This window comes from Scyliorhinus canicula, chromosome 7, assembly GCF_902713615.1.
Source record: "Scyliorhinus canicula chromosome 7, sScyCan1.1, whole genome shotgun sequence".
Taxonomy (NCBI): Eukaryota; Metazoa; Chordata; class Chondrichthyes; order Carcharhiniformes; family Scyliorhinidae; genus Scyliorhinus; species Scyliorhinus canicula.
In genome coordinates, this window is record NC_052152.1 from 42,946,447 (window position 1) to 42,962,078 (window position 15,632).

General features: G+C 47.2%; 1 protein-coding gene across 3 annotated transcripts in view; it reads right to left on the bottom strand.

The window, feature by feature from the left end:
- LOC119968901 (suppressor of tumorigenicity 14 protein homolog) overlaps nucleotides 1-15,632 on the bottom strand; it is a 105,904-nt gene that overhangs the window by 50,014 nt on the left and 40,258 nt on the right. For all 3 annotated transcript variants that reach the window (XM_038801873.1, XM_038801874.1, XM_038801872.1), the window contains 4 exons: nucleotides 14,949-15,168; nucleotides 13,825-13,967; nucleotides 9,291-9,388; nucleotides 8,639-8,751 (listed from right to left, as the gene is read on the bottom strand). In XM_038801873.1, the coding sequence (XP_038657801.1) occupies nucleotides 8,639-8,751; nucleotides 9,291-9,388; nucleotides 13,825-13,967; nucleotides 14,949-15,168 (574 nt within the window). The remainder of the gene's footprint in view (nucleotides 1-8,638; nucleotides 8,752-9,290; nucleotides 9,389-13,824; nucleotides 13,968-14,948; nucleotides 15,169-15,632) is intronic.

Genomic DNA, 15,632 nt, shown 5'->3' on the forward strand with positions numbered 1-15,632 from the left:
GACAGGGGTTCAATCCTGGCCCCGGGTCACTGTCCATGTGGAGTTTGCACATTCTCCCCATGTCTGCATGGGTCTCACCCCCTCAACCCAATATGTGCAGGGTAGGTGGATTGGCCACGCTAAATTGTCCCTTAATTGTTTTTCAAGGTTCTGACCGGGGAAACTTGTTATCTCCAAAACAATCAATATTTTTTCAATGGAAAATGTAGGCAAAAGCAATATTAGATACAATTGTGTAACTAGAAATAGATAATTCGAGAAAGGGAAATGCTACAATTACAATGTCCTAGATGTCACCAGTGATGAACACAAGTGTTTCAAATGATGACAGAACCCTATCACAGATGGTGTGGAAGAGTACAGTCATATGAAGCGAGTAGTTTATCTGAACATTCCATTTAGTTGGAATAATGCCTGTCACCCTGGCTGGTTTAGCTTGTGTATAATTATGAATCAACTCTCAACCAGTTCATATAATAAAATTTGAAGGCAAATTTAAATGTTTTCCATCAAATGATGCTGAGGTATGGGGGTAATTTCTTTGAGCTGTTAAGAGATTCGTCTGACACTCTTTAATTAATACTGCTTCTCTGGTTTGCCAGCGCTTGCTGCTGGAGCCTCCAGGAGATGGCACTGCTGACTGCTCACTGTGAAAAAGCCACAAAAGACATCTCTCCTCTAACACGTCCAAGGGTAAAGAAAGAATTCTGTTTATATTGCACCTTTCGAGACCTTAGAATTTACCAAAGTGCTGTGTAACCAATTATGTACTTTTCAATCATCAATGTAAGAAATGCAATAATTTGCACAAAAGGACCCACAAACCACACACTAATAATAACCAGATAATCTATCTTTGTTAATTTTGTTCAGGCATAAATATTGGCCAAGACACCAAGAACAACTTTCCTGCTTGTCTTTGAATAGTGCCATGGGATCTTTATGCCCAACCAAGAGAGTAGATGGGGCCTTGATTTAACACCGCAACCTAAAAGCAGCACTTCCAACAGCGCAACACTCCTTCACTCATCTTATTTATTTGTCTCTCGTGTGGGACTTGAACCCAAAACCTTCTGACTTTGAGGTGAGAAAAGTACCACTGAGCCACAATCCATTACCATCTGTTTAGTTTCTTAATCTGTCCCATATCATTATGGTAAATAGCCTTACCCCCCAAAATCTTTCCCATTTCTCATTGCTATTCACTCATTCAAATCTGGGGATGCAAAGTGGGCATGCCTGGCACAACACAACTAGTTCAATCATTCACTGTCAGAGCTGGCTCAACCACATCAAACACCACTGGACCTCATTCTCTTTTGCCAAAACTGCCCTCTAATGTAGAATGATTTTGAGGGCAAGTATAACTCCAGGGTTCAACCAATCATCTCCTTAAAATCCTCTCTGCTGCCCCTTACACCCTCACCTCTAACAACTCTGCAAGTGGCTCATGGATTTCTTCAAGACCGTGATATCTAGTCAACTGCTTGTGTTAGAACATAGAACATACAGTTCAGGAGGCCATTCAGCCCATCAAGTCTGGACCAACCCACTTAAGCCCTCACTTCCACCCCACCCCCGTAAACCAACAACTAAGAGGACACTAAGAGCAATTTAGCATGTCCAATCCACCTAACCTGCACGTCTTTGGACAGTGGGAGGAAACCGGCGCACCCGGAGGAAACCCACGCAGACACGGGGAGAACATGCAGACTCCGCACTGACAGTGACCCAGCGGGGAATCGAACCTAGGACCCTGGTAATGTGAAGCCACAATGCTAACCACTGTGCTACCGTGTTGCTTTGTACTTTAACCATCAAATATCTCTTCTTCATATGACGATCCCTGGAGAAACCAATAACTATAAAAAATATATATCCAAAATTCTCAGTGGTCGACCAGAAAAGAATGAAGGACAAAATTTCATTTTTTAAGGCTTTTACTGCAACAAATATAAATCAACATAGACCAACCATTACTAAACAGGCAACTGATACACAAAACGGAATAAAAGGTTAACTATCTAATGCAATCAAGATATTTCTCTTTAGTTTTGGGCTGCACTTCTGGCAGACGTATAACAAACCAATTTCCAGCTCTATAAAAAGGGTCACCTCTCTCTGCCATGCTCAGCAGAAACCTGCGGTGTCCTTCATTTCACTCATCCCAAGGCCCACCTCAGCAAATCCTAAGGCTGGATTTTACATGCCCTTACTGGACAGGCTTTCAGCAGGAGGGGCACATAAATTATGGTGGCACCAGCCCCATCACTTTCCCATCCACCCACGAGATCACCCCCTTATTACAGGTTGCTGAAATCAGCAGCCCACCCACCAGATTAAAATAAATAATCAAGGGTCAATTCTACTTGTTCACAAGCCAATTGACCCTGATAATAAGCTGCCAACACCACAACACAGTTGGAATGGGTAGTCAGAAGGGAGTGGGCATGTCATTTTTTAAAAAATGTTTTAAAATGTAAGAGTCTTTCCTGTCTTTTTCCTTTACACCCATTTCTTTAATGTTATTTTACTATTTTGGTTCGTGGACGCATAATCGGGATGCGCCTTTAAGCAGAAGACTCAAAGTTGAAACAGCCTGTTTGTCGGGACATTGTTCCCAGGTTTTGTTTCTGGAGAGTAGACTCCTCAGCATGGAATGGTTCTTAGCAACCAGGCCGGGATTCTCCCCTACCCGGCGGGGCGGGAGGTCCTGGCGTGTCGGAGTGGCGTGAACCACTCAGTCATCGGACTGCCCCAAAGGTGTGGAATTCTCCATACCTTTAGGGGCCAAGCCCTCACATTGAGGGGCTAGGCCCGCACCGGAGTGGTTCCCACTCCGCCGACTGGCGGAAACGACCTTTGGCGCCACACCAGCCGGGGCTGAAAGGACTTCGCCCGCCGGCGTAAGTCCGCGCAAGTGCTTGAGCGTCAGCGGCTGCTGACATCATACCGGCGCATGTGCAGGGGAGGGGGTCTCTTCCGCCTCCGTCATGGTGAAGATCTTGGTGAAGGCGGAAGAAAAAGAGTGCCCCCATGGCACTGGCCCACCCGCCAATCGGTGGGACCCGATCGCGGGCCAGGCCACCGTGGGGACACCCCCTGAGGTCAGATCACCCCCCGCCTCGCCCCAGGACCCCGGAGCCCACCCGCGTCGCCAATCCCACCGGTCAGGTAGGTGGTTTAATCCACTCCGGCGGGAGAGGCCTGTCAGCGGCGGGACTTCAGCCCATCGCGGGCCGGAGAATCGCCGCGGGGGGCCCACCGACCAGCGCGGCGCAATTCCCGCCCCTGCCGAATCTCGGGGGGCAGAGAATTCGGGACACGGCGGGGGTGGGATTGACGCCAGCCCCAGGGGGTCGGAGAATCCCACCCCAGGTTTGAAGGGAGTCGGATTGATTGGTTAACTGGCAACCAGTGGGTTCTCACTAAGTTCTCAGAGAACATAGCAGAAGTGTTTAGACCTTGGAAGTGAAAGAAATGCGCTCTCTCTCCTGCTTGCTGAAGTGAAAGAACTATATATAGTTCTGAAAGCAGTGAGCACCTGGCACATCCTTTGCTGCAAACCTAAAATGAAGATGGGTCAGGAGAGAAGGTAAGCAACCTTGCCAGAGAAAATAATCTCAAGCCTAGAAGGAAGTACCACTGAAATGAAAACCTGAACTTTAGAAAGACATTGACTGGAAGTCATCACAGTGCATCAAAGGTATTATTCTTTTATTTTATTAATATTTTATTTCCCTTTCCACCACCCTTTCCCCTCTAATGGTATGTGTGCGTATATAATTATATAGAGAATGGGGCGAGTTAGGAAGTGGGGGGGAAGAGGGTGGTACAGTCATTTACATTTTGTTAGTTTAATTATAATACTATACATAATAAAAGGTTACTTGTGTTGTAACAGTACAAACCTGGCGACATTGGGCTCAACCAAGGATCTCGGGTATTTTAAATTAAATCTAATTTATTTTTAAAAATATTTTTATTCTCCTCCTTTTTCACATTTACTCCCAATTTTACACCCAACAATAAACAACAATCAGTAACAAATGCAATGTCAATCCCCACATCAATAACAACTATTCCATCCTCCCACCAAACCCCCAAACATTAGTCCGCATGTTAAGATAAACAAATGACAAAAAGGAATCAGGAATCACCCAGAGTCACCATTAACACATAGTCCCCCTCCCCCCCAACCCCCCACACCCCTAATGTTCGATGTAATCCAATTCTCGAAAGTGCATAATGAATAACGCCCATGAATTGTAGAACCCCTCCATTCATCACCTCAGTTCAGATTTGACCTTCTCAAGAGTCAATAACTCTAGCAGGTCCCCCCACCATGCCAGGGCACAGGGTGGAGAGGTTGATCTCCACCCTAATCGGATCTGTCTTTGGGCGATCAACGAGGCGAAGACTACAACATCTGCCTCCGCACCCGTTTCCAACCCCGGCTGGTCCGACACCCCAAATAAGGCCTCCCGAGGACCCGTGTCCAGTTTCACATGCACCACTTTAGAGATTACCCTAAAAACCTCCTTCCAGTAATCCTCCAGCTTTGGACAGGACCAAAACATATGAACATCGTTTGCAATGCCCCAACCCCCGCAACGTTCACACACATGTTCTACCCCCTCAAAGAGTGTGATCTATATACCACCTTCAGCTGCATCAGCCCCAACCTCGCACACGAGGTGGAGGCGTTCACCCTCCGGAGCACCTCACACCACAACCCTTCCTCCATACCCTCTCCCAACTCTTCCTCCCACTTTGCCTTGATCCCTTCCAGTGGTGCCTTCTCCTCTTCCAAAATAGCCCCGTAAACCGCCGATACTACCCCCTTCTCCAGGCTCTCTAACATCAGCACCTCTTCCAAACTGTGGAAGCCGACTCTACTGGGAAGCCCTGTATCTCCTTTCTGGCAAAGTCTCGAACGTGCATGAATCTAAATATTTCCTCCTGCTCCATACTTCGTTCCCAGCTCCTTCAACCCTGCAAACCGACCACCAAGAAACAAATCTTTTAGTGTCCTAATTCCTTCCTCCTCCCATCGTCGAAAATTTCCAGCCCACTTCCCTGGCTCAAATCTATGCCTCCACCAAATCATTATTTCCCTTGACCCTGCCTCCAACCCAAAGTGCTGGTGAAACTGCCTCCAAATTCTCAACAAAGCTATTACTATTGGACTCCCTGAATATCTGCCCTGGGCTGTCGGGAGCGGCGTTGTTTTTTTTTATTACTTTATCTTAGTTACAAAGCCAGGGCTCAGAGTGTGGACAGAGGCAAACCCCTAATCCAGCTCCTTGCCTGCTCCAAAAACCAATTCAAATTGAATCCAATTCATGGTCCCCATAAAGAAGACATACCAGATCTGAGCCAAAAGGCTCAATCTACGCTCGACCTTAGCCAAAAGGCCGAGAAGCGATGGGAGCGGCGTTGTTGATAGCGCCTTCAGTCCCGACCCCCTACTCAATCTCTCCTCCATTCTGACCCATTGTGATCAATCCCTCTGACCCAGCTCCATATCTACTCCACATTCGATGCCCAGTAATAATACATCAGATTTGGAAGACCCAAATCCCCTGAAAACTGAAAACCGCTTATTGTCACGAGTAGGCTTCAATGAAGTTACTGTGAAAAGCCCCTAGTCGCCACATTCCGGCGCCTGTCCGGGGAGGCTGGTACGGGAATCGAACCGTGCTGCTGGCCTGCTTGGTAAGCCAGCGATTTAGCTGAGTGAGCTAAACCAGCCCCTGCTTGCCTTCCTCTCTGTCGTAGCACCTTTCTAATTCTGGCCACCTTCCCTCCCCATATGAACGAGGTAATCATCCCTTCAATCTCTTTAAAAAATGCCTTTGGCAGGAAAATCGGCAGGCATAGGAAAATAAACAGGAATCGTGGCGCCACATTAATTTTACCTGCCAGTGACAGAGGGAGACCATCCCACCTTGCCAGATCAGCTTTCACCCTCCGCACCAAACTAGAAATGCTGTACCTGCGGAGCCCCCGAGAAACCTGCACCCCCCCAGGTATCTAAAGCGAGTTTCTGCCCTACGGACTGGCAGCACCCCCCCCCCCCCCCCCCGCCAAGATACCACAAAATATTCACTCTTGTTTAGATTTTATTTGTACCCAGAGAAGGACCCAAACAGCTTCAATATTCCCCCTATCGACACACTTGGTTCCGACACATATAACAAGTCATCGTCATCAGCGCCGGCCCTCGGGTTGCTGGCGCCCCGGGCAAGCTGAACTTCGGCGCCCTTGGGGGGGGGGGCCGAGAGGGGGGCGGGGACGGGGGCGGGGCCGAGAGGGGGGCGGGGCCGAGAGGGGGCGGGGCCGAGGGGCCAAGGGGGGGCGGGGCCGAGAGGGGGGGGGGCGAGAGGGGGGCGGGGCCGAGAGGGGGGGGGGGGCCGAGAGGGGGGGGGCGAGAGGGGGGGGCGGGGCCGAGGGGGGGCGTACCCGGGGGGGGCGGACCCGGGGGGGGCGGACCCAGGGCGGGGCGGACCCGGGGCGGGGCGGGGGGGGGGGGGGGCGGGGGGGGCGGACCCGAGGGGGGGGGGCGGGGGGGGCGGACCCGAGGGGGGACGGGGCGGGCGGACCCGAGGGGGGGGGGAGCGGACCGAGCGGGCGAGCGGACCGAGCGGGGGGCGGACCGAGGGGACGGACCGGGGGGGGGGGGGGGGGAGTGCGGCCACCCTGGGGGAGTGCGGCCACCGCGCATGCGCTGGTTGGCGCCGGCCCAACTGCGCATGCGCGGGACCCGAGTCTGGCGCCCCCTAGCACATGGCGCCCCGGGCAACAGCCCGAGTTGCCGGTGCCTTGAGCCGGCCCTGATCGTCATATAAGGACACCCTATGCTCTGTTCCATCCCCCCCCCCTCCCCGCACTAATCCTCCCCCAAATTTCTTAACGCGATGGCCAATGGATCAACCATGACTGCAAACAACAGGGGGGACATAGGACATCCCTGCCTAGTCCCACAGTGGAGAGGAAAGTATTCCAAGCTGAGATTATCTGTGTGGCCCCTCACCCTTGGCTCCTTATATAGTAGCTTTACCCAGTCCACAAATCTTGGTCCAATCCCAAACCGTTCCAGAACTGCCATCAAATACTCCCATTCTACCCGGTCAAACGCCTTCTCAGCGTCCAATGTCACAACCATCTCTGTTTCCTTCCCCTGTGCTGGTGCCATAACCACGTTCAATACCCTCCTAATGTTCGAAAAGAGCCGCGTCCCTCTCACAAACCCCATCTAATCTTCACCTATCACCTTCGCGAGGCATTCCTCGCACCTACCTGCCAGCACCTTAGCCAATATCTTTGCGTCCGGATGAGCCTGTACAGATTTTATTGTCTAGATTTTATTGTACACTGTACACTCCGTCGGATCTTTATCTTTTTTTAAGTAACAGAGAAATCGATGCCTGCCCCAAAGTTTGTGATAACACCCCCTTCCCTATCGCCTCCTCAAACATCCCCTCCATCAGCGGTACCAGCATATCTTTGATTTTTTTATAATATTCCACTGGAAACCCATCCGGCCCTGCCACCTTTCCCGACTGCATCCTCCCAATCGTATCTTTTATCTCCTGCTCCATGAAATTAAATCTAATTTCATCTGGGTTGCAACTCCGCGTCAAGTGGGGCTGGAATTGACAACGCACTAGCCCAAGGGGCAAGAAAGAATGGGGTACTATCTTCAGGTGGGTGGGGTGGATGCCATTTGCACATTTGGCGGCAGTCCCACTAAGGTAGTGCCCCACACCTTTCATCCTTCCCGTCTGCTCTATAAAAGGCAGCATCCCTCTGCCCACCCCAGCCCTCCTCTGTAAACTGCCCAAAACCTGCTTGCTTAAGTACCTGCCTTCCTCCAGGATTCATGGACCTTCTTGCAATCCCGGCAGTGCCCACTAATGCGCTCTTGGCACTGCCAGGACTGCTGGAGGGTGGAACCTTTCCCCCAATGAGGGGTTGAAGCCCCACACTGCCCACACTTTGCCCACCCGAGGTGTATTTTAGATGCGGGGCGATCCAGCATCAAATGAGTTGGCTCATGCCAACTTTGCTTCCAGTGGTGGGAGGTGGTGAGCCATTCATCACCCCCCGTAATATGCTGCCCATAATTCCTTAAATTTCCAAAGGACCCAACTGTTCATCCCCTTCCTTTTGTCAATTGACCTAACCCTCAAAGTCTATTGGAGGAGGGAGTGCCAGATTGACACCACCTTTTGTGTGGAAAAAGTGTTTCCTAATTTCACTCTTGATTGCCCTATTTTGCAATTGCACCCACTTAATCTTAATGCCTCCACCAGAGGAAATATGGGCAAGATTCTCCGGTCCCCCAGCCGTGTGTTTCTCGACAGCACATCGTTCACTGGCGGTGGGATTCTCTCTTCACACCACTTGTCAATGGGATTTCCCACTGAAGCCTCCCCACGCGCCGCTTGGAAACCCACAGACGGGGCTGCACTGCCAGAAGGAAAAGAGAATCCCAACGGCTGGAAAATTCCAGCCAGTGTCTCTGTATCTACCCTATTGAATCCCGCTATCCTTTTAGGGATCCCAATTTGACCAGACCATCTCTTTTCAGTATAGATGCAGTACAGTAAGCTCTACATTCTGCTTGTCTCACCTGATCCCCTCGATCTCCAACCAGTCCTTGTCACAATTCCTTGAGCCTTGGGATCCCGCTTGGATTTCCAAAACAATAACAGAAAGAGCAATAATATATCCTGCAGCAGGTGTCTGTTAAGGAATGACATAACAGCTATTATATTCAACCAATAATTGATATGCTTAACTTCACATGATTACCAACTGTGCATAAAGTGTGACTGAGGAAATACATTTCAATTTCCAGCTATATATCAGTCACTGTTTCAAGCAGAATACGAACGATGTCTAGACCAGGCTTTCCAAATAACCAAATTTCAAGGTGATAGAATTCATAACAGTGGCTAAACATCAAAACTATTTCATTGACTGAAAAGTGCTTTGGGACATTTGTAAATCACAAAATATGGCAATATAAGTGCAAGTCCTTTCCTTAGCTTGTAAGTAACAAAAATATTTCAGAATAAGGGACATTTTCCTGAGTCAGTAAGTTATCAACAAAGGAATAACTTGAACAAAAGAATAACTTGAACTCAAGTTCTGTGTACTCTTGTCTTGAAGATATTATTGGTTAGATTTGTTTCCCTTGTAAAACAATGGATTAGTTAGGCTTTTTCCTATTCAAGTTCCGAGGGGAGAATTTAAATTAATAAAACCTTATTGCTACTCACAGTGATGGTCCATGTGCAGTCAACTTTGGGAGGATAGTAACGAGGGTAATAAGGAGAGCTCAAGGAGCCATTCCAGGATATTCGGTTACCACCACAATCTTGTGAGGGAAAGAATCAAATTAATTTTTATCTCAAAGTAAGTATTTGAAGCTAAAAATTACATACTTCATACTTGGATACCATAGGAGGCTAAAATCAGAGGACATGGCTGCTTATACCAAATCTTTTCCTCTACATTAAGCTCCTTAATCACTTATTCGAGAGTCCCAATATGAAAAATAGTAATGTGCTTCCAGGTTAAGTGCATTTTAATTATGGATTTCCTGAAGTCAAAAATGGGAAATATCATTAGAACAATGGAGGGAAATACAAAATCATCTGGTTTGGCTTTTTTATTTTCGTTTACTGATATCCCTCAGTAGAAACTACATTTTGTTTTTCAGAATTGCCTCAGTTAACCTCGAGACAATTAAATCATATTGCATAAGCGATAAGAAACAACATATGTGAATTTGATTAAAAGAACAATATTGCTAGAATTTTGTAACTTCAGCATTTCCAAATCATAGATTATGCTGTGGAGGATTTTATTGAAAACGTATGGGGCGCGATTCTCCGCTGCCCACGACGGGTCGGAGAATAACGGGAGGGCGTCCCCGACATTTTTCACGCCCTCCCGCTATTCTCCCCCCCCCCCACGGCCGCCCCACGACACGAATCGCTGCTCCCCGTTTTTTACGGCGAACAGCGATTCTCCCCAGGCCGATGGGCCGAGTTCCCAGGCCTTTACGGCCGTTTTTACGGCAGCAAACACACCTGCTTGCTGCCGTCGTAAAAACGGCCGCAACATGCCCATTCTGGGCATCCAGGGCCCCGATTGGCACGGCTGTACCACGGCCGTGCCAAGGGGGGCATGGGCCCGCGATCGGTGGGCACCGATCGCGGGCAGTGCGTCCCTAATGGACGCACTCTTTCTCCCTCCGCCACCCCGCAGGATCAGTCCGCGGGGCAGCCGAGGGAGATGACGGCCCCGCGCATGCGCGGGTTGGAGCCGTCCAACCCGCACATGCGCGGCTGACGTCATCGTGCACGTCAGCCGGCGTGACGCTTGGCACGCGGACTTAGCGACGGTCGCTAAGGCCGCGATGCCATGCTTCACGGGGCCCCGCTGCTAGCCCCGCCCGGGGGGGAGAATCGGGTCCCGGGAGGGGGCGCGGAGGCTGCCGTGAAACACGGCCAGTTTCACGGCAGCCTTTACGATTCGCCGCATTTGCAGAGAATAGCGCCCATGATACGTGCCACCAGTATGTCTTACTACCGCAGGCTACGGTGTGATAGGAGTCATTGAGTCATAGAGTTTTACAGCACGGAAAGAGGCCCTTCAGCACATCATGTCCACAACGACCATCAAGCACTTAACCATTCTCGTCCCATTTTCCAGCATTGGCCCGTAACCTTGTATACTGTGGCATTTGACCCGTAACCTTGTATACTGTGGCATTTGACCCGTAACCTTGTATACTGTGGCATTTGACCCGTAACCTTGTATGCTGTGGCATTTGACCCGTAGCTTTGTATGCTGTGACATTTGAAGTGCTCATCTGAATACTTCTTAATTTTGTTATGGTCCCTGCCTCTACCATTCAGGCATTGAGTCCCAGATTCCAACCACCCCCTGGTGAAAATGTTTTTCCTCACGTTTTCTCCAAACCTCCTGCCCATTATCTTAAATCTAAGCTCCCCTGGTTATTGACCCCTCCACTAAAGGGAAAAGGTACCTTGCTATCCACCGTATCTATGTCCCTCATAAAATTTTGTACACCACAATCAGCTTCCCCCTCAGCCTTCTCTGCTCCAAGGAAAACAACCCCAGCCTATCCACTCTCTCTTGATAGCTGAAAAACTCTACCTAGGCAACATTCTGGTGAATCTCCTCTGCACCTCTCCCGTGCAATCACTTCCTTCCTACAGTGAGTTGACCAGAACTGCATACTGTACTTCAGCTGAGGCCTAACCAGCGCTTCATACAGCTCCAACATAACATCCTTGCTCTTATATCCAATGCCTCAGTTAATAAAGGCAAGAATCCCATACTCCTTCTTAACTACCTTATCTAACTGTTCTGCTGTCTTCAGAGATCTGTGGACATGTACATTAAGTCCCTTTGAATGTCCTATGGTCTGACCACTTATTTTATATTCCCTTGCCTTCTTGTCCTCCCAAAATGCATTACCTCACACTTTTCTTGGTTAAATTCCATTTGCCACTCGTCTGCCCATCTAATAATAATAATCTTTATTAGTGTCACACGCAGGCTTACATTAACACTGCAATGAAGTTACTGTGAAAAGCCCCTAATCGCCACATACTGGTGCCTGAACTCAGAATGTCCAAATTACCTAACAGCAGGTCTTTCGCGACTAGTTGGGAGGAAAGCGGAGCACCCGAAGAAGCCCAGGCAGACACAGGGAGAACACGCAGACTCCACACAGACAGTGACCCAAGCCAGGAATCGAGCCTGGGACCCTCGAGCTGTGAAGCAACAGTGCTACCCATTGTGCTACCGTGCCGCCCATGGTAACCCATCTAACCAGCCCGTATTGTCCTGGACTTTTCAATGTAAAAGGTATCATATGTGACACATTATAGTTGCTTTTCATAGTAGGAAACATCACCCTGGTGATTGTATTCTACCCACTGAGCTCCCATAAACGGCTTAAAATGCAATATGATTTTTTTTCAGCCTTTTTTTTCTCACTAATTGTAATTTCTAATGTGCAAAATGAGAGTTTAAGCAAAGTAATAATACTCAAATATATAATTCACAAGAACATGATTGCATTGATCACCTGAATTGTCTTTTGTGCCTTTGAACTTCTTCAAAGATTTAACAAAGACCACCCATTCCCAAAAGCGACCCTTTACATTTTTATCCAGTATTGTGAGTTGATGAGCTGAATTTGGTTATGCATGTGCATTGTACTATTTTCTAAAGATTAATTCAATACTATCCAATCGCATACACCTGTGGAGTAATTTTCTTCAGCTTTCTTTTCAATAGTATTTTTTCCCCAAATGTTTTCGAAAGGGACCAAATTTCAAAACCATTACTGATATATAATGAGTGTTTTTAATGAGGAATTGAGTGCAATTGTGCAAAAGCATGCTATTTTAAAAATCAGTTCCAATTATATACCTATTGAGGGGAGGTGGTGGTGTAGGAGCATTGTCACTGAACTAGTAATCCAGAGATCCAGGGTCGAGCTCTGGGGACCCAGGCTTAAATCCCACCACAGCAGGCAGTGCAATTTGAAATCAATAAAAATCTAGAATTGAAAGTCTAAAGATGACCATGAAACCAGTGTCAATTGTCATAAAAAAACATCTGGTTCATTACATAGAATTTACAGTGCAGAAGGAGGCCATTCAGCCCATCAAGTCTGCACTGGCTCTTGGTGAGAGCACCCTACCCCCTACCCAAGGTCAACACCTCCACCCTATCCCCATAACTCAGTAACCCCACCCAACACTAAGGGCAATTTTGGACACTAAGGGCAATTTATCATGGCCAATCCACCTAACCTGCACATCTTTGGACTGTGGGAGGAAACCGAAGCACCCGGAGGACACCCATGCACACACAGGGAGGATGTGCAGACTCCGCACAGACAGTGACCCAAGCCAGAATCGAACCTGGGACCCTGGAGCTGTGAAGCGATTGTGCCATCCACAATGCTACCGTGCTGCCCTTTAATGTCCTTTAGGGAAGGCAATCTGCCATCCTTACCTGGTCTGGCCAACATGTGACTCCAGATCCACAGCAATGCCCTCTGAAATAGCCTAACAACCCACTCAGTTGAAGGGCAATTAGGGATGGGCAATAAATGCAGACCACGCCAGTGATGTCCACATCCCATGGATAAATATTGTAGATTATGCTTTGGAAAACACTTCAGAAAGTACATTAGCATCAGGAAGGGGATAGAGATAGAGACTAGAGTTTAAAAAGAGGCGATAGAAAACATTAGGACAGATGAGAGGGTAATAACTTTTTTGGCATACTTTACGTTAATGTTAGATCATTTTTCAAATACAATAATTGAATTTTAAATCAATTAATTACTCAACTACATTTGCTGGCAGCTAGTAAAGGTAATTACAAATTCCTTATATCTATGAAAGAGAGAAAAGGGCAGCACGGTGGCACAGTTGTTAGCACTGCTGTCTCACAGCGCTTAGGACCCGGGTCACTGTCCATGTGGGGTTTGCGCATTCTCCCCGTGTTCGCGTGGGTCTCACCCCCACAACCCAAAAATGAGGGGCTTTTCACAATAACTTCATTGCAGTGTTAATGTAAGCCTACTTGTGACAATAAAGATTATTATTATGTGCAGGCTAGGTGAATTGGCCATGCTAAATTGCCCCTTAATTAAAAAAAGAATTGTCCAATTTAAGGTTTTAAGTTTCAATAAAAGATCCAATGTTAATTATACAGTTCAAAATACTTTCGGAATAACAATTTTCTGAAAACTACCTCTTTTTCGAATAGCCTCAAAATATGCTTTAAATACTGAACCACCTCTTGGTACATTTGATGAAAAAGTCACCAACATCACGTTGCCAGATGAAGTCAATCTGATAACAGGAGGATTCCAAGTCACAGGTGAGCCACACCAACTGAAAAAAAAGTCAGCAGTTTTGGTTATACAACAGAAGCATTTTCCTAATTATAGACTCATTTTATTCGGCAAGTTTCGGCTTTTATGTATGTCGTATTAAAAAATCGAATTGAAGAATTGCTTCACTTCCAAACTTCTTAAACATAAAAGCCGAAAACCTAATCTCAACCAAATTTGCCATGATTATTTAACAATAACACTGTTTTGACAACTTTACATACAGCACAGCATTTTTTAATGTCTGTTCGTACTGTGCTAAATATTGTCAACGATGTCTGAATACAGTGAATAGTCTTCACCATGTTTCCTTAACGCATCTACATATTTACGTACCATACGGAATTTTAAGAATTAACTGAAAATTTTAACGGTTCAGTTTAACAAATTTATACATACATTTCTACAAGCAGGTGACCAGATAGTAGTCAGCTCCATATACAACTCCACGTGGTATAAGCATGTAGTGGAAAAACAAGTTTCCTTGAGAATTGTCAGAGGAGTCATCCAGCTCCGCTGCTGTAACACTAACAGAAGCTCAGCGGAGACCCTGTTTGCACAACTAACTGGTGTTTTCATTGGCCATCCTGTACAGTGACTGGTTAATCAACCCCTGAAGAAATTTCCAGCGTTTGTATTTAATGCTTTGTTTAGAATTCCTGGTGCCAATACAGAATAATGATTCAAAGACTAAACCCAGGAAAGAGAGTTTTGGACTAGATATTGTTGCTTTATGAGCCAATATAAAGCTTTCCACAGTGACTGGTCCCAGTTTAGCTCCAAGGCTAAACCAAAATGATTGTTGCTCCACTGTACTTCATTCTGATGAAACACTAGCAGTCAAAAAATGAATATTGAATACAAATGTTATCCCTCTAATGAACTGGGTGTTTAATATTGGAAGGTAAATTAGGCATCATCATGGTATGAACATACTGTAACTACACTGTAGCAAAAGCTCATCAAATGTCTGCTGTCTTACCGTGTTATTATTTTGTTCTGTACAGGGAGTAGGAAGTCATAGGCTGATAGTTTATGGATTGCACAGTTTCCTGGAATTGCCCCATGTAGGGTCAGGATTACTAAGTGTACAATATGGCCTGCTGGAACTCGCAGTCGCCATTGGTAATAGGATCTCTTTGGGCGTGTTAATGTCAATGTCCGATTGTTGCCTGGTTTTGCATATAGATCAAAAGAAATCGCTGCAAAATGAGAGAAGGCAATCTTACACAACAATTAATTTTAAGACATTTTGGCACAATAAACAGCAATAATATAAAACAGTGTGCAAAAAACAATTATAGTGCAAGAAACCCAGCTCCCCTCCCACAAGGACCAGCCGAACTACCCCCTGAACCGACCTTACCCTAACCCCCCACTCCCACCGCGCCCCCCACCCCCTGGCTGATGAACTAATTTTCCGTGAAGAAGTCGATAAATGGTTGCCACCTTTGGGCGAACCCATACAGTGACCCTCTCAAAGCGAACTTAATCTTCTCCATACCGAGAAAGCTCGCCATATCTGATTTCCGGCCTCCGACTTCGGAGGTTTTGAGTCCCTCCATGCCAACAGAATTTGTCGCTGGGCTACCAGGGAAGCAAAGGCCAAAACGTCAGCCTCTTTCTCCCCCTGGACTCCCGGGTCCTCCGAAACCCCAAAGATAGC